Raw genomic sequence first — 18,008 nt, 5'->3', positions numbered from 1 at the left:
GAAGCCTAGCTTGAATGATTTTGAGCATTACTTTGCTAGCATGTGAAATGAATGCAGTTGTGTGGTAGTTCGAACATTCTTTGGGATTGAAACACAGGGAAATAGAATTTGTCAGTACTTCCACTTTTTCTCCTTCTATTTGCCATGAAGTGATGGGACCGAATGCTGCGATCTTAGGTTTTTGAATGTTGAGTCTCAAGCCAAGTGTTCACTCTCCTCTTTCACCCTCATCAAGAGGCTCTTTAGTTCCTCTTTGCTTTCTCGCATTAGAGTGGTATCATCTGTATAGCTGAGGTTGTTGATATTTGTCCTGGTATTTTGCGTGATATACTCTACTTATATCAGGAGGCAGGTCAGGTGGTCTGATATTCCCATCTCTTGAAAAATTTTCCAGTTTATTGTGATCCACATAGTCAAAGACTTTTAACATAGTCAATGAAGCAGAAGTAGATGTTTTTCTGGAATTCTCTTGCTTTTTTGATGATCCAGTGGATGTTGGCAATTTGATCTCTAGGTCCTCTGGCTTTTCTAAATCCGGTTTGGACATCTGGAAGTTCTTGGTTGATGTACTGTTGAAGGCTAGCTTGAAGGATTTTGAGCATTACCTTGCTAACATGTGGAATATGTGCAACTGTGCAATAGTGTGAACATTCTTTGGCATTGCCCTCCTTTGGGATTAAAATGAAAATCGACCTTTTCCAGGCCTGTGGCCATTTCCAATTTTCTGGCATATTGAGTGCAGCGCTTTAACAGCATCATCTTTTAGGATTTTAAGTAGCTCAGCTCCACTAGCTTTAGTGATAAACTGAGGTTTGGCACTGTTTTTCCTACTGATAGGAATGGTTGTTGCAAAAGATCACCTAACCGGGGAGCAAACCCACGTCCCCTGGAGGGAAAGCACTCAGTCCTAACCGCTGCACCGCCAGGAAGGTCACAGAGACCCTTCCTCTTAAGCCTCATGTCCTCCCAAATCTCCCCTACCCCTTATGAGCATACTCGCCCAACCTTTTGTGGTTTCAGGTGTTAAAAGCTCTCTGTATTTTCTCCATTTCTCATTTTCACTGCACTTTTTTCCCCCTGAGTCCCTTCTGTGTGTCCAGTGATGGAAGGTGGTGCCAGGCATAAGAAGCTGGGAAAGGACTCCTGCTCCTTGTCACTCCCGAAGCAGTTCGGGTCTAATGTCGGTTCCCCGTCCTGGACGTCAGGACCCGCTCTGCTGGGGCCTGAACTGTTCCCCGGGTGCTGGCTCCATGCCCTGCTCCTGGGCCTGGTGGCCGCAGTGGCTGGAGGAAGTGTCTGGCTCTGCCCACAGGACCTGCAGGACCACAGCGATGAGCTGCAGGCTGCCCTGCAGGGCCTGCAGGCAGAGACACCCCGAGTCGGCACAGCCACCTGCCCCTGGGACACGGCCCGGCAGGTAGGCGCCGGGTGCTTGGAGGTGGTGCGTCTGTTGGGAGGTGGTGGTTCACGTGCTCCTGCCCCAGGGATGGGGTGGTGGGCCAGCCCGCTGCACAGGGGTCACAAGTCCTACGGACCATTTGTGTGGGAGAAGGGTCTTATCTGAGGCCAGGGGTTAAGGCGTCCGAGAGCCCCAAGAGAGAGGGAGGAGGATGAAGGTCCTACTGCTTAGACAGAGTAAGTGGCGAAGGTTGCGATGAACTTGCTGTGACCTCAGGGCAGGCATGTCCCCTGTGAGCCTCCTAAGGCAGGGGGGATGGAAGGAGATGCCCCTGGGGAGGGTCATCTGGGGAGGGGAGCAGAGAACGGGCTGGGGGTGATGGGGGGACGGCCTGTGATGGCCCTGACAAAGGGCAGCCCAAGTCAGCTGTCCTCGGGGCCTCCGAGGGAAGCGGGGTGGGTCTTCTGTGCACCTGGCCTCTGAGGGAGACCCTCACCTGCACCTGCAACCGTGGACTCTGCTGAGCCCCGAGCCACAGCCCTGCTCCTCAGCCAGGGGTGGTTGGCATGTGGCTGCTGTGATCGCATTCCTCGATGAGTGTCAGCGGCCCATGTGGCCACAGGAAAGGGGGTGATGGTCTTTATCCCTCGACGGGCCTGAGCTGCGAGTGTGTGGCCCTTATTGAGATCCAGGAGCTGCGCCCCGGGTGCGGTGGCTGGAAGGCTCTGAGTGGTAGCACCGGAGGGAGCCCTGAGCTTCATGTTGGGGCCGAAGCAGCCACAGCGCTCTCGTGGCTGGAGCCGTGTCTCTTCCCCTCGCCCGCATCTGGCCTCAGAGCGTCTCTCAGCCCCTTCTAAGGAGGAAGGGCGGTCAGCACAGCAGCACTGTGGTGCAGAGGTCACGTGGGTGGTGGAGGCCCGGCTGGCTGTGTATCCAACCAGGGCCACTCCTGACCCAGGCGGCAGCTTGCTGTTTTCAGGGCGATGGGATGCTCTCTTTCCTCACATGTTTATCCCAAGTTCTCTAGGCCGGATGTTCTCGAGTCTGCCACTCTTTTTCATGGAAAGCAATTTGGGAATTCAAAGGAGCTGGCGAGAAGTCAGGATGTGTCTGCTCCCTTCACTTTCCAGCCCATCAACCAGCATGGATGAAACCCCAGCAGCGGCCACACTCACATTCTAAATCAAGCCTTGAGTGTGCCCCCTACCATGCATGGCGTGGGTCACCTGGGCCCAGGAGGGCTGGCCACGCTGTGGGTCCAAAATCACTGCAGATGGTGACTACAGCCATGAAATTAAAAGATGCTTGATCCCATGGTGTCCTGGGCTGAACATCAATGGACATGTCCTCTTATTTTCAGGCACCATCACGTTCGTGGGTGATTCCGCCCCAGTGAGTATAGAAATAGAGATCATGTTGAAGCAGCTGAAGGAGCATTACTAAGAACTCAGGATCCAGCTGGAGACCCAGGTGAGGGGACTGAGGGAGGCCACAGAGGTTGGGTAACTTCCTGCTGTTGAGACGTGTCTGCGCACACATGTGCCCATAGTGAACGCGTTCAGGGCGAACGAGGTTTGCAGGGAATGTGCGTGACCTTGACTTTCTGACTCCACCTTCTTCGGAAGGAGACGGGACAGAAGGAATAGCTGATAACGGGAGGGAACAGAGTCCCTCCCCGTGTCCGGAGGCTTGTGCAGAGGCCAGAACTGCCTGTTTGCCCTGCACTGGGAAGTCACAGCCCCTGGCTCTGTTGCAGCTGAAGCAGATTCTGGGAGCAGGATCTTAGTTCCTGGGATTTCCCTGCGCCAGGGGCTCCCCAGGTGGCGCTAGTGGAGAAGAAAAGATATGTTGCCAAGACAGGAGACATAAAAGATGCAGGTTCGATCCCTGAGTCGGGAAATCCCCTGGAGGCGAGCGTGGCAACCACTCCAGCCTTCTTCCCTGGAGAACCCCATGGACAAAGGAGCCTGGTGGGCTACAGTCCACAGGGTCACACAGAGTTGGACACGACTGAAGCGACTTAGCACGCAGGGGCTCCTAGGCCTCCCTGGCCAAGCCTATCTTCTCAGGTGAATGTGTGTCTCTTGCTCTGTTACTCGATTGTGGGGGGTTTGTGGAGGGATGGTGCCCACGGCTCGTCAGGGTTCACCATGGCCACGGGGCGGTCCTGCCCCTGGGTTCCTGCTGTGGCCTTGCCTTCCAGGCCTCGTGGAGGTGTTGTTCCCTCCTACCTTCCTCCTGCAGCTGCTTGCCGGGCCGCCAGCCTCCCTTCCGCACCTGCAGGGCCTCCCGCCAAGGCTGCAGCGGAGGTTACACGAAGTGATGGAAGCAGGTGGCCACACAAGCCGTGGGGGGCCTTTCACAGACCCCGGTGCCCTGTTGAAGCTGGGCCACCCGCTGTTTTGGTGCTGCCCCGGCAGCCTTGACTCATCAAGTGATTGGTGTCTGGGGGCCCCGGTTGACATCACTCCTCCTCTCTCTTGAGGTTAGTGACCACGAGAGGGAGATGGAGGTGATGAAAAGGGCCTTTGCAGAGGAGAGGAGGCAGCTGGAGCAGGGCTTCCAGCTCGAGGTTGGCGTGCTTCAGGGTCAGAAGGCCAAGCTGGCGACGCTGCACGCGGAGTCACAGGAGGTCATCTGAGGCCTTCGGGAGCAGCTGCAGAGGAGGACGGAGCTGGAGAGGGGCCACGCATGGCAGGTGGACCGGGAGACGGTGCTTCAGCGGCTCAGGCCTGGGGATCTCACGTCCAGGGTTCGTTGCCAAGAACCCGGATCTGAAATTGAATTTGAGCAAATTGCTCAGAGTCACAAGTACTCGTTACCCGAGTGGTGAGCCCTGAAAGAACAGGTTATTTTACAAAGGTACTGACTTGACTTTGTGCCGCACTGTGTGCATTGCCTGAGAGATCTTAGTTCCCTCACCAGGGATCGAGCTTGTGCCCTTGTGGTGGATGCAGGGAGTTTTCACCACTGGACTGCCAGGCAAGTCCCGAAGAGTCTGACTTTAAAAAATACAGTCTCCCTCATCTGTCATCTCGTGGCTCCTGGGGAGGTGGATAAAAGGCGTAAATGCTCCCAAATAACGGGAAAGACCTTTAGAGTTAGTGGCGTTCTTGAAAGAAACAGATATGTGAGCAAAGGAGAGAAAAGGTTTATGTGGAGAACTGGAGCATGATCTTCTGTGCTAGAGAAGGGCCCACACGCCCATCCTCTGGGCGCCACCAGGAAGCTGGGGGCTGGAGAGGCCTGAGGGGAGGCTAGAGGTGGGGAGGCATCTGTGAGCGGGTGATGGGAGCACTCAGGTGTGCAGCCTGGCCCTCCTCCCCGGCCCCCCTGGTGCTCAGGCCGGCACCCACTCCCTCTCAGGAGCCCAGGACTCTAGAAGGGCTTTTCCAGGAGCGTCACAGCAGCACACAGGAGATGACCCGGGTGACTGCAGGCAGGCACAGCTGTGTTGTGGTTGGTGCTCCACGCACTGTGTGTTTTGGCCCCGTGAGCGCCCACACAGCACTCCCGCAAGCTCCCCGCGTCCTGTGGAGACAGGCTTCGTGAGGTGTTGTGTCCCTTGTCTGGGCAGAGGACACCGGCCCACCGCACATGCAGGTGTGGCCAGGTGAGGCACCAGCTCCTGCCTGCGTGCTGACCATCGCATGTTGCTTCACCGGTAAACAGATCACGTGGGATTTATGATAAGCCAAGGAATAAATGTCAGTGCACCTCCAAGCTTGAGAAAGGAAATACTAGCATGGCCAGTAGCCCCAGGCTCTGTTCCCAGGCCCCCCCATTTCTCCCCAAGGCATCTGGACTGTTTATCACCCTCTAGACCTGCTCTAGGCCTCTGCCTCCGACTCAGGGGTCCCCCAACGACGGGGAGCCTTGGTCCTGGTGGGCTGGCTTTTGAATTCCCTGCTCCATGAAGTGGAGGTGGTGCTGGGCCTCACGAGTGGCACGGAGCCTCAGGTGAACGTCTGGACCCACTGTTACTGTTGCGATCAAAGGCTGGTCTCGGGCCCAGTGGACCTGCGCGTCCACATCAGGCCCCAGGCACACTCGGGGTCCTTCAGTGTGGGAGCAGCCCAGCGGCCACACACCCTCTCTGCCGTCTGTCCTGGGCACTTCCTGGGGACAGGCACGGGAGCCCAGTGCTGTCCTAGTGCTTCACACCGTGCCCCCCGCCCCCACCCCGGGCCCAGTGGGCTGTGCTGGTCCTCTTTGCTTCTCCTGACTCACGGCTCGCCTTGGCTTGTTGACCCCACAGCTAACGTCTCGGTTCCCATCTCAGTGGTGTCTGGATCATTGGACGGGGTTTCCTGGGCACCTGCCTCGTGCTGTCACAGCTGGGGCTGCAGCCAGGACTGAGACAGGTGTTTGCAGCTTTCAGCCCCAGGGGGTGGGTGGAGAAGGCTCCATTCTCTGACATCTGTACCCCTTGTTACAGGCCTGTTCAGATCTTATGTTTCCTCCTGGGTCTGTCCTGGTAGATTGCTTCAAGGCGTTTGGACATGGTGGTTTGTCAAAACTCCCGACCAGGCATTTTACTGAATGGTTCTCAGCTTGGATGCCTGGTTAGATGCTTTCTTTAGGGACCATCTTCTTCACTCTATTGTGTGGTCTTTTGTGAAAGTGTCTTTGGAGGACATTCCCTCAGTTTTTGTGTATCTGAAAATGTCTCAGATTCTCTCCCATTTCTGAAGGCCGGCCTTCCTAGGAGCACAGACCTTGATGCGCAGTTGAAGGCTGCCCTCTGCCCTCTGCCCTGGGCAGGCTGCTCTGAGTGAGCATCCATTTTCCATTGCTGTGGTGATGAGTTACCAGGAAGTCAGAGGCTTAAAGCATCACAACTTAGGATTTCACGGTGTTCGAGGCTGGAAATCAGAAGTGGGTGTGACTGGGCGGGAATCTCGGTGTTGGCAGCTGCCTTCCTTTCTTGGAAGCTCGGGAGGAAACCTGCAGACCTCCCATTTTTGATCCACACCTTCCTCCTCCAAGGCTAGCAGTGACTGGTTGCTCACTGTCAACAGCCAAGCCATTGACATCGATGCACTCCATAGGTCTTACTTCCCCAGTTTTGGGGGGGGCTTCTTTTTCTTGGGGGAGTGTGTCATTGCCCCACGGCTCGTGGCACCTCAGTTCCCCAACCAGGGATGGAACCCCAGTGTCCTGCCTACGAAGGCAGATTCTTAACCACCCGGAAAGGCCACATGCTTCCACAGCTTTACTTCTGTACTCATGTGGGCGTCAGGTCTACATGGTTTTATTCCCTGTGCAGGTTCATGTCTCCACAACCACAGCTGCAGCTCCACAAGGTCCTTCATATTGTTTATTCACAACTACGTCTGCCACCTGTCTTCCTGCCCACCTACCCCAGCCTCAACCCCTGAAAACCACTAACTGTCCTTCATTTCCAATATTGTGTCTTTACACAAGTGACACAAAAGGAATCATTCAGAATGAGATCTTGGGATTTCCTTTGCTCACATAGCATGATTCCCTGCCGTGTGTCCACAGTTTCTTTCTTCCTGTCGCTGGATGGTATTCCAAGGCGTTAATGTCCCATAGCTTGTCTTCAGTTCATTCGCTCAGTCGTGTCTGACTCTTTGCAACCCCGTGGACTGCAGCATGTCAGGCTTCCCTGTCCATCATCAACTCCCAGAGCTTGTTCAAACTCATGTCCATTGAGTCGGTGATGCCATCCAACCATCTCATCCTCTGTCATCCCCTCCTCCTGCCTTCAATCTTTCCCAGCATCAGGGTCTTTTCCAATGAGTCAATTCTTCGCATCAGGCAGCCAAACTATTGGAGCTTCAGCTTCAGCATCAGTCCCTCCAATGAACTCCCAGGACTGATCTCCTTTGGGATGGACTGGTTGGATCTCCTTGCAGTCCTAGGGTCTCTCAAGAGTCTTCTCCAACACCACAGTTCAAAAGCATCAATTCTTCAGCGCTCAACTCTCTTTATGGTACAACTCTCACATCCATCATGACCACTGGAAAAACCATAGCTTTGACTAGACGGACCTTTGTACACTTTTTAATATGCTGTCTAGATTGGCCTAGATATATGGATATATAGGCCAGTATAGCTTTCCTTCCAAGGAGCAAGCGTCTTTTAATTTCATGGCTGCAGTCACCATCTGCAGTGATTTTGGAGCCCAAGAAAATAAAGTCTGTCACTGTTTCCATTGTTTCCCCATCTATTTGCCATGAAGTGATGGGACTGAATGCCATGATCTTAGTTTTTTGAATTTTGAGTTTTAAGCCAACTTTTTCACTCTCCTCTTTCTGTTTCATCAGGAGGCTCTTCAGTTCCTCTTTGCTTTCTGCCATGGGGGTGGTGTCATCTGCATATCTGAGGTTATTAATATTTCTCCTGTCAGTCTTGATTCCAGCTTGTGATTCATCCAGCCCAGCATTTCACGTGATGTACTCTGCATACAAGTTAAATAATCAGGGTGACAGTATACAACCTTGACGTTCTCCTTTCCCAATTTAGAACCAACTTGTCCTAATGCTCCCCTTTGAAAGGATGGCTGGGCTGATTCCAGTTTTGGGCTGTCACAGAAGCTGCAATGAACATTCCTAGGCAGGTGTTTGTGTGGATGTAGGTTTTCATTTCACAGGATAAATGCCCAGGAGAGCAATTACTGATCTGTACCGCAGTTGCATGTCTAATTTTATATGAAATTGCCCAGCTGTTATCCAGAGTGGCTACTAACAGTTTATGTTCCGCCAGCAGTGTATGCTAGGTTTAGTTGCCCCACATCCCTGTCCACACTGGGTGTTGTCACTGTTATTTTAGCCACTCCAGTAGGTGAGTGACCCTGAGTCAGAACAGCTAGAGCGGCCCTAGTTGGTTATCCCCTTCCCCTCGCTGATTCCGGCCTGGTAGAGAAGGAGGTTTCCCTTGAGGGCAGAGAGCAGAACGCTCTGTGCACTTCAGAAGAGTCGAGGTCTAGTCTGCTCAGGCTCCATACAGAATGTCACAAGCAGGCGGCTTAAACTACAGGAGTTTGTTTCCCAAGGTTCTCAAGGCCAAGATCAAGGCAGGGCTGGCTTGGTTCCCATGAGGCCCTTCCACGCTTGTGGGCAGCCCCCTCTCACTGTGTCTCCTTATAAAGTCACTGTCCCGTTGGGCTAGGACCCCACCCTGTGAGCACATTTACCCTTAATGACCTGTTAGCAGCCTTGTCTCCAGACAGTGGTGACTTTGTGGGCCCGGTTCTACCCACAGCAACCACTCTGTTTAGGCCTCCAGCCTTTGACTCCTGGTGAGTTGTGACGCTCTTCGCCTGTTTTTCTTTCCGGTTTTCAGAACATTGGTTTGCCCTGTGACTTCAGCTCTCTAATGGATCTCGGAAGAGTTGTTGACTCTCAGTGACTCCACTTTTTCTTTGTTCTTGTTGGGAGGGTGGGGGTGATGACTTCCAAGCTCTTTCCAGGCCGGGGCGAAAACGGTGTTTTGTTTCTCACGTGGGTTTCTGCACGTTCACTGTCAGAACTTAGAAGCGTAGTAGATTTTCACCGGCCGACCGGTGTCCTTGCTGAGTTCCCACTCACTCTGGGAGTGCTTTTGTCGCCTCTGGTTTCTCAGACACCTGCTGTACCGTGGAGAGACCTGCAGTTCCCATCTGCATCTTCCCACCGCTGCCTGCCTCTCCCCGAGCCTGGCTCATAAGGTGGGAACACCTGCCCTGGGGCGACAGTGATGCCCCTGCCTAGCTGTGCATGAACCCTGCTCCGAGGCGCAGAGGGCTTGAGACCCTCAGCCTCCAGAGAAATTGCTAGGGAATAGCAGAGGAGCAAAACATGGTTTGTGTGAAGCTCTGTCTCAGGAGTGTGAGCTCTACATTTAGAGGGAGGCTGCTGTACGCGGCTGGTGTGGGTCCCGTTATGGAAGGAATTAAACCCAGCGAAGAACCCAGGAGGTAAACAGGACAAAATAACTTGATCCTCCCAGGATCTGGCCTGAGGTCACTGGGAGGGCTACAGGCAGGCCTTCCAGGCTCTCAGGGTTCAGAAGCACCCCTGAATGGAGTTTGTGTTAGTCGCTCAGTCCTATCCGATTCTTTGTGATCCCATGAACTTTAGCATGCCAAGCTCCTCTGACTGTTGGATTCTCCAGGGAAATTTACTGGAGTGGGTTGCCATGCCCTCCTCCAGGGGATCTTCCGAACTCAGGGACCAAATCCACGTATCCTGTGTCTCCTGCATTGCAGGCAGATTCTTTAACGTCTGAACTACTAGGAAATGGAGTGTGGGCATCGGATAACTGGACCCTTCACAATTCGTGAGCTTTCCTGAACACGCTCTTACCTTGTGGGGTGGCCTACCAGGTAGAGATGCAGTTTTCTGTGTCTGGTGGTGACCCTGAAGGTCTGGGCAGTCAGCCCACAACTGCTGTACCTTTTCCCCGGCAGCGGTATGGAGCCACCCAGAGGCTGTTGCTGGCCCGTTCCCAGCTCGCGCAGTGGGTGCAGCAGCTGCAGGAGGAGATGGCACAGCGCGTGCCTGCAGGCCGCGTGGCCGAGCTGCAGCAGTTGCTGGAAGGGGAGCAGCGGGCGGCTTGGCGGCTCTAGGAGGAGGCACAGGTGAGTCGGGCAGGGCTGGGGGGCCAGCTGGGGGTGACGGGGAGGGTGAGTAGGATCTCTGGTGACTTAGCCACAAGCTGCCCAGGTGCCAACGGGAGGACGGCCCGACAGCCCTCCCGCCAAGTGGGATGCTTATGGAAGCCAAGGTACCAAGCTTCTGCGGGAAACTGGTGGGTCTTGAGCGACCGACCGTGAAGTCCCCCAGCCTGTTTTCTTGGCTGAGTGTGTCTGCAGTCAGCCACACATGTGAGCTGCTTCCAGGTCTGAAACGTGGTGATAGAAGGCCCCCAGCAGACAGATGGGCAGGGATAGCTCTTCAGGAGTGCACGCAGGTGCAGAGGTCCTGAGGTGGGCTATGCTTGGCGTGTTCAAAAGCAGCAAGGAGTAGGGGGCTGGTTGGACATGAGATCAGCACAGTGACTGCACGGACTTGGGGAGCCCTGCTGTGTGCCGGCCTCTCATGGAGAAACAGAGTTGCTGCCTTAAGAGGGCAGCAGAAGAGTGGCTCAGAGCGTGCACTGCAGGGGACTGGATCCTGGCTCCACCACCTGAGCCGAGTGATTTAACTGAGTGATTGATTTGGCCCTCTGTGCTTCGATTTCTTTGAACCTCTGGAGGCAGTGGTTCCCACCTCAGAGCAGTCTCTGAGGCATCAGTGAGGGAGCGCCTCAAAGTGTGAGCCTGGGAAGCACATTTGGGTCCTCAAAGTTCCTGGGTCAGTGGGAGGGTGAGGAGGGGCAGAGGGCCAGGTGCCTTCCTGAGGAAGGAATCTGTGCAAGATGGGAAAGGTGGGTAAAATCTGCCAGTTGTAAAACACAAATTCTAACGAAGAACAGCCTTATAGCATTATGCAGACACGTGCTGGAGAGACATTTAAGCTAGGACGGATTATTGACAAAGGAAATTTAGTCAGAGATCCACTAGAAAGGCTACCATGTTTGGGGAAACTCACCTTTGAGTCATCTAGGATTAAGATCCTAGGACAAGGAGTCTCTTCTCTGCTCACACTACAGTGAGAAATGCAGCTTTGTGGCTTCTGAGACATTTCTAACCATCCGTTCCTATGGATGAAAGGTTAGGCAGATGCTCAGATTGTGTGCACTTCAGCTGATTTCCATTCTCAAGTAAATAAGCCTGAGATGACTCTTTTTAAAGTGAACCGTGTTGATCTCTAACCTCCTCTCGTTCAGGAAGCACATGAAAAACAGCTGGAAACAACAGAAGAGCAGGTGGAGGAGGTGGAGATGACTTGGAAGAACATGGAAGTGCTCCTCCATGAGAAAGTGGGTGAGCTGAAGGAGCAGGTGAGTGATGGACGCCTCCTTTGGGCGACCGGGTAGCTGATGAGGGAGACAGGACCCAAGAGAACCCTGTGTCCTGCGGAAGTGCTGAGGAGGGGAGAGGAGGGCAGGGAGAGAGGGGAGAGAGAGGCCTTGCTGTCCTATGAGGTCTGCTTGGTGCTCCGGGAAGTGAAATGTGAGCATCTGTGGAAATACTTCTCTACACAGGGACCAAATGTGGTTTATCTGGAGCGCCCTGGGCCGCGGGTCCCCAGTTCTAGTCTCTCTGTGCAGGCTACCCACTCCAGACCCCCACTCCCCATCTGTGTAGCTCCTGTTCTGCCGGCACCGCCGCCCTCCAACCTCATCTGTCCCCAGGTCCTCACTTTCCTTCCCAGCTGTCAGGCTCTTGGTGACGCCGCTACCCCCCAGTCACTCTTGGCAAAACCTCAACCCCAGGTAAATCTTGAGGCTCCTACATGCCAGGGCTACATCCTCAGAGTAGACAGCAGCTTCTCTGGTGGCCTCGAGATTCTGCAGGACCTGGGCCCCTCCCCTCGGGCCCTTGGCCAGCCGACTTGGCAGCTCTGCCTTCCTCACGGGCCTCCTGGCCGTTCTTATCACCCCCGCATGTGCCGGCCTCTGCCCGGGAGGTTTACCCAGGCAGCCTCCCCCACCTCCCCCATGCTCCTCTCAGGGCTGTCTGTTCACCTCAGGCTCAGCCGTGTGTCCCCCGCCTGGGTTCTCTGTGAACACGCCAGCTGACCCTGCGTGCCCTGCTGGCTCCTCCCGTTAGAACACGTGCCTGTGGGAGCAGGGCCGCGGCCGGGCAGCACTTGGCCCGCAGAGCTGCTCAGTAGCTAGTTGAGTGAGTGAACTCAGCGCGGACTTTCAAAGCCCAAAGCTGGGAGCCCTGCGTCTTTGCATCTTGAGCGTGTATCCTGTGTCCCCGTCGCTGGAGCCCCTGTCGGTGTCGTGTGGGTGGCACCAAGGAGCCTCGGCGCGTCCTGCTGACACGGTGGGCCTGCAGAGCCCGCTGACATAAGCCAAACAGTTTGGGTGCTCCTGACAATTTCCTTGTTGTCTTTTGGAGGTCTCCAGATTTGGGTCTTCTTGTCTTCATTTGTACAAACTTGTACCCAGTTTGTACAAAGGTGGCTTAAATGTTCTCTACCACATAGTTCGTCAGTTTCCTCTCTCATGCCAGGATCACAAAACCTGTCATTACATCCAACATGTCCGTGATTTGTAAGGTTCCCCAAGCTAGCCTGAACGCGTGTGGAGGAATAGGAAGGGAGAGCTGGTGGCATGGCGTGCCTGCGTGAGACGTGCCGTACACTGCGGTTCTCTCCCCTCTCCCGTTTGGAAAGAGCACAGGATCTGATCTGCTGCTCAAGGAGCTCTATGTGGAAAATGCCCACCTGACAAAAGCGCTTCAAGTCACTGAAGAGAAGCAACGAGGCGCCGAGAAAAAGTCCCGATTCTTGGAAGGAAAAGTTAGAGCTCTCAGCAAACTCCTCAGCAAGATTGCTACAGCTTCCCTCGCTGTGTAGACTGCTTTTCTTCCTGGAGTTCATTGAAAGAACGTCTTTTAAAGTAAACCAGTGTGACACTGTAACTTATTGTGGCTCGTTGGCTGTATACCCCTCAATAGATGAGGATTGTGATTCTGTTTACCCCACAAGCATTTAATGAAGGTCTGTGTGCCAAATGCCTGGGAAACACGTTGGAAAAGACTACTTTTTTTTTTTTTTTAGTGGTCCTTGGGTGACTTCCAGAGTTAAATTCCTAATTTTGCTACTGAAAACAAACCAGATTATGGGGTTCTCAGCAAGGAAAATGGTAAAATAAAGCAATTTTCATCTTGCACTTCTGACCTTGGCTACAGAGATTGAAATGCAAAGTCAGGGCTGTGTAGTTTTACCATGGCACTGTTAGTGCTATGGGTTTAGTCACTGACATTCTCGATGGTGGGTCGAAGTAGACAGTCCAGAAACTCTACACTTTCTGTGACTTTCAACTAGCGATAAGGGATAATGGAAGGAAGCCTTTTTGTCAGGGCCTGTTCCACCGCGAGGGAGGTCTAGACAGTGGTGGTGTTTTAGGGCTGTGGACTCAGGGAGGATGGTATTGTATCCCTTGTGAATGCAATCTTTTCCTCACTGAAATGTCATCACACTCTAAAATGTATTATATGTTTAAAAAAAACAGGAAAAAAGTATAGTTTTCTATTCAAGATATACATAAATTATGGTCATTTGGTTGATCAAAATTACCTACTGTAATATGAAGTCACTGTATCTGCAATAAAATCCTTTTCTATTAAAATATTAAAATATTTAGATTAACTTCTAAATATTTTTAAACTAAAACATTTCAAAGATATAGAAAAATAGTTCTGTAGGAAACACTCATATGCATTACATAGACACGCAGCTGTGTAAGAACATTGTACGACGTCCTGGACAGAAGCCCAGTCCCTGCTCTGCTGCAGCCAACCTCTCTCCTCTTCCCGGTGGCAGCGGCTCTCCTGAGGCTTCTGCACGCCCCCTACCCCCCATCTGCCTGCACATTTACTGTACGTGCTTGAATGAGAAAAACCGTAAACGCTGGAAGAGATGGAAAGCTCAGATCTGGGGTAGGAGGACTCAACAACATAATGTGGACCCTTCTCTCCGTGCACCTATGGTTGCTTAACCTATGACAAAGAGGCAAGGATGGACAGTGCGGAAAACCCTCTTCAATAAGTGGAGCTGCGAAATCTGGACAGCTCCGTAAAAGAATGAAATTAGAACATTGTCTGATACCATACAGCAAAGTATACTCAGAATGCATCAAAGACCTACATGGAAACTTTTAGAGGAAAACATAGGCCAAACACTCTTTGAGGGAATTCTCTTGGCAGTCCAAGGGTTAAGACATGGCACTTTCACTGCTGTGGGCCTGAGTTCGATCCCTGGTCAGGGAACTAAGATCCCACAAGTCCCATGGCACAGCCAAAAAGCACTCTGACATAAATTGCAGAAATATCCTTTTTGATCCATGTCTTAGAGTACCGAAAATAAAAACAAAAATAAACACATGGGACTTAATTATACTTAAAAGCTTTTCAACACCAAAGGAAACAATAAACCAAACAAAAAGCTAACAAGGATAAAATATTTGCAAAGGAAGCAACTGACAAGGGATTAATCTTCAAAATATGCAAATAGCTCTTGTAGCTCTGTGTCAAAAAAATAAAAAACCGAAAACCCAGTTTAAAAATGGGCAAAACAAATAAATAAAAATAAAAAATAGAAATGGGCAGAAGACCGTAATAGACAGCTCTCCAAAGACATACAGATTGCCAATAGGCACATGAAATGATGTTCAGCCTCACAAATTATCGGAGAGATGCACGACAGACCTGCAGTGAGGTATCACGTCACACTGATCAGAATGGCCATCATCCAAAAGTCTACACATAATAAAGGCTGGAGAGGGTATAGAGGAAAGGAAACCCTCCTACCTTAGTGGGAAGACTGTAAATTGGTACAGCCACTATGAGAACAGTATGGAAGTTCCTTAAAAAGCTGAAAGTGCAATAGAACTACTGTATGATACAGAAGTCTCACTCTGGGGCGTATATCTGGAGAAAACTATAATTCAAAAAGATACACATACTCCAGTGTTCATTCCAAACTCCCTTCCCATCCAAGGTTGCCACATACCATTGAGCAGAATGGCCCGTGCTGTACAGTAGGAAAGACGATTGAGTTTTCCACCTTGGATCCATCACTTACTGTCAGAGTGGCTTTGGTGAGGCTACTTAGCCTTCCCTGAGGGGAGCAGCTGCTCAGCTTCTGCTGGAGGAAGCAGGGAGGTGGGTTCCCCGCTGTCCCCTCCCCAGCAGCACATTCCTTGGCCCTGGCCCACTGGTACCTTGTCTTGTCCAGGCAGAACTGTTTAGGCCTGAGTCCTGCTCCTCTTCAGTCGAGAACCTTCATCATTAGCCTTCCTCTACTCACCATCCTGGGGTCTGGGGCCTGGTGCCCACTGCCTCCTGGCCTCCTGCCCACTCTCCAGAGCAGCCGGACCGCTCCTTCCTCCCCAGCCTTGCCTTGATTATACCTAATGTCCACCCTTTCTAGACTGGCGTTCCACCTAGTGACAGGACGTCCCTGATTCTGCAGAAGCAGTGATAATGCACAAATTAGTAAGAGTGATTGCTGCCACGTGTACACTTAACAAAATGCCCCTTCACTCTATGTGATGGCCTCCAACACCCACAGCTTCGTAAAGTGATGCTGGGATGAGACAATTGAGGCTGAGGGTTTAAACTTGATATTTGAGCTGGGATTTGCCACCAAATCTGACTCTTTCTGCTGCAGCCCTTGGTTTTTCTTTATCACTGTGGGGATTAGTTGATATTAGTGCCAGATCGGGGCTGGAACGGCCTTGCTAGGCATGATCTATCCCTCTCCCTCCCCAGGCAAACAGTCTAATTTGCAGGGTGAGATCACAGGAGACAGGAGATAGATACGTGGATCCATAGACAAATGGAGAAAATAAATTGGTTGAAATATCTGCGGTTCATTTAGGGGCAGAGCCAGATTAGTCATTCAAAACGATCTTTGTCTTATCCGCGTATGACTGTGATCTCTCTTCTCAAAGCTGAGGGCCCAGACAAGGCCCTTGGGTTCTCTCCTCCTACAATGTAGTTTATGTAATAAGCGTCTGAACGCCAGCATCCCAGCTCCCTTTAGACAGATTTCTTGAGCTCTGACAGCTTCAGAAAGGAACCAGGGAGCAAATGTGGACACGGCAGCCCAAGGACCGCTTGGAGTTGCAGGCTGCACTTGCCTCGATCACGGAGAATGATTCTCCCATCCCTCAGCCTCACTCACGGGCTGAAAACAGCCCCCACCCCCACCCGGGGCCCATCCATGTCCATGATAAAGAATCCTCTCTCTCCGCCCGGCACACACCCAGGTTCACACCTGGGCCAATTTCTCTGCCTTTCAGGTTGGCCGTTGCCTGTCCTGCGGGATCAGAAATGATAGGTTTACACTACACTGTGAGTTTGGATCAGAGTGTGCTCTTGAGCCAATGTGTGTTCCCTGCTTCTTCCCAGCCTCAGCCACTACCTGGGAAGAGAAAAAAGCTCCTTGCTCTTTCCTGGGAGCCAGGCTGAGGCAGGCTGAACATGCGCTCCAGCTGTTCTCCACACCCGGGATACGTTTACTCAGAGCACAGTGTCAGCCACACAGACTCGGGGCAGGAGTCCCCTCCCCGCCGGGAAGTGACAACAGCCCGTGGCTGCATGCACGGCAACCCGCCTCCTCCCATCTGTGGGGACAGATGAGGGTCTTGAGCTCTTCTTCCCTCCAGTGAGGATCCAGCTCGTGGCCTCACCACGTGATGTTTATGCCCTGGTAGCAGCACTGGCAGCTTTCTCTGAGCCTTACCACCTGGCACCCGTGACCTGCAGTGCTGAGAGCTCTCCCCCTTCCCCTGGAGGCGAGCCGTTTGCTTTCGGCTCCTCTCTTTGCTTTCCGTTCCTCTCCACTCCGGCGGCAGAGAGGAGAAGAGTTCCACAGAGTGCGGGAGCAGAGTCTAGGCTGTGGCGAGGAGGAGGGCGTGGGGCTGGGCAGCTCTTTCAGGGTCTTCGTTTGTGGGCTGAGCACCGTTCAGGCTGCGGGTGAAGGGGGCAGCATGGTGGAGGGAGAGGGTTTGCTTTGGTTTTTTTACAGTGCTGTGCTGGTTTCTGCCAAGCATCAGCGTGAGTCCGTCTCAGGACAGAGGGGTTCCTTGTTTCTAAAGATGGCAGCCATTCTGGTCCAAGCCTCTTGGTCCCTGCTTTTCCTCCTATCAGACACTTGCCCCAAGTAGGCTAGCTTCCCTGTTAGGTCAGTTGGTAAAGAATCCACCTGCAATGCAGGAGAGCCCGGTTCCATTCCTGGGTCAGGAAGATCTGCTTGAGAAGGGATCGGCTACCCACTCCAGTGTTCCTGGGCTTGCTTGGTGCTCAGCTGGTAAAGAATCTGCCTGCGATGCGAGAGACCTGGGTTCTGTCTCTGGGTTGGAAAGGTCCCCTGGAGAAGGGAAAGGCTACCCACTCCAATATTCTGGCCTAGTGTATAGTCCATGCCTTAGCAAAGAGTCAGACACGACTGAGCGACTATCACTTTCACTTTTCATGCTTTTTATAAATGACCTTTATTGAGGATATTTCTATTTTATTGTATTTTTTTAAAATCATGAATGGGTTGTGAATTTTGTCAAGTGTTTTTTCTGCATAGTCTTACTTTTACTTCTTACTTGAATGCTGGTAGATTTGCTCTTTGAATCCATTTGGTCCTAAGCTTTTAGCTTTGCGGAGGTTTTTTTTTTTTAAATAATATTTGAATCTCCTTATTTCTTATTGGAGTGTTGAGTTTTTCTACTTTTTCTTGTTTTAGTCTTGACAGATTGTATGTTTTTCAGAATTTATCTAGGTTTTCCAGTTTGCAATTGTTCATCAATAATAATGGTCCCTTATGATTATGCTTCTTTACTTCTAAGGTATGTGTTGTAATGTCACTTTCCTTTCTGTTTCTTTCAGTTTCCTCTCTTTCCTTCTTACCTTAGGTAAGGGTTCATTGATATTGTTTGTTTCTTTCAAAAAATGCATTTCCAGTTCTTGCACATGCACACTGGGCATTCTGGCACACGGGCAATGTGTTTAGAGGTGTCGCTTAGCGACGCTCATTCTGGGATGCAA

General features: G+C 52.1%; 2 protein-coding genes across 4 annotated transcripts in view; both read left to right on the top strand.

Moving 5' to 3' along the window:
* The window catches only part of LOC136159106 (ninein-like protein), a 129,174-nt gene that overhangs the window by 17,234 nt on the left and 93,932 nt on the right, over window positions 1-18,008 (top strand). For 2 of the 3 annotated variants that reach the window (XM_065920936.1, XM_065920937.1), the window contains one exon: window positions 1,083-1,184. The exons of the other annotated variant lie outside the window; for it this stretch is intronic. The gene's annotated coding sequence lies outside the window, so the exon portion shown is untranslated. Of the gene's footprint in view, window positions 1-1,082; window positions 1,185-18,008 lie in introns of those variants that run through there. 3 annotated transcript variants of the gene reach the window in all.
* The window catches only part of LOC136159094 (ankyrin repeat domain-containing protein 7-like), a 71,231-nt gene continuing 56,023 nt past the window's right edge, over window positions 2,801-18,008 (top strand). The window contains exons 1-4 of the mRNA XM_065920908.1: window positions 2,801-2,869; window positions 9,816-9,986; window positions 11,177-11,290; window positions 17,850-17,875. Of these exons, the coding sequence (XP_065776980.1) occupies window positions 11,231-11,290; window positions 17,850-17,875 (86 nt within the window). The 5' untranslated portion in view covers window positions 2,801-2,869; window positions 9,816-9,986; window positions 11,177-11,230. The remainder of the gene's footprint in view (window positions 2,870-9,815; window positions 9,987-11,176; window positions 11,291-17,849; window positions 17,876-18,008) is intronic.

The sequence above is a fragment of the Muntiacus reevesi genome, chromosome 2 (assembly GCF_963930625.1).
Source record: "Muntiacus reevesi chromosome 2, mMunRee1.1, whole genome shotgun sequence".
NCBI classification, from domain to species: Eukaryota; Metazoa; Chordata; class Mammalia; order Artiodactyla; family Cervidae; genus Muntiacus; species Muntiacus reevesi.
The sequence above is the reverse complement of the archived record's forward strand: the minus strand, read 5'-3'. Positions and strand labels throughout refer to the sequence as shown.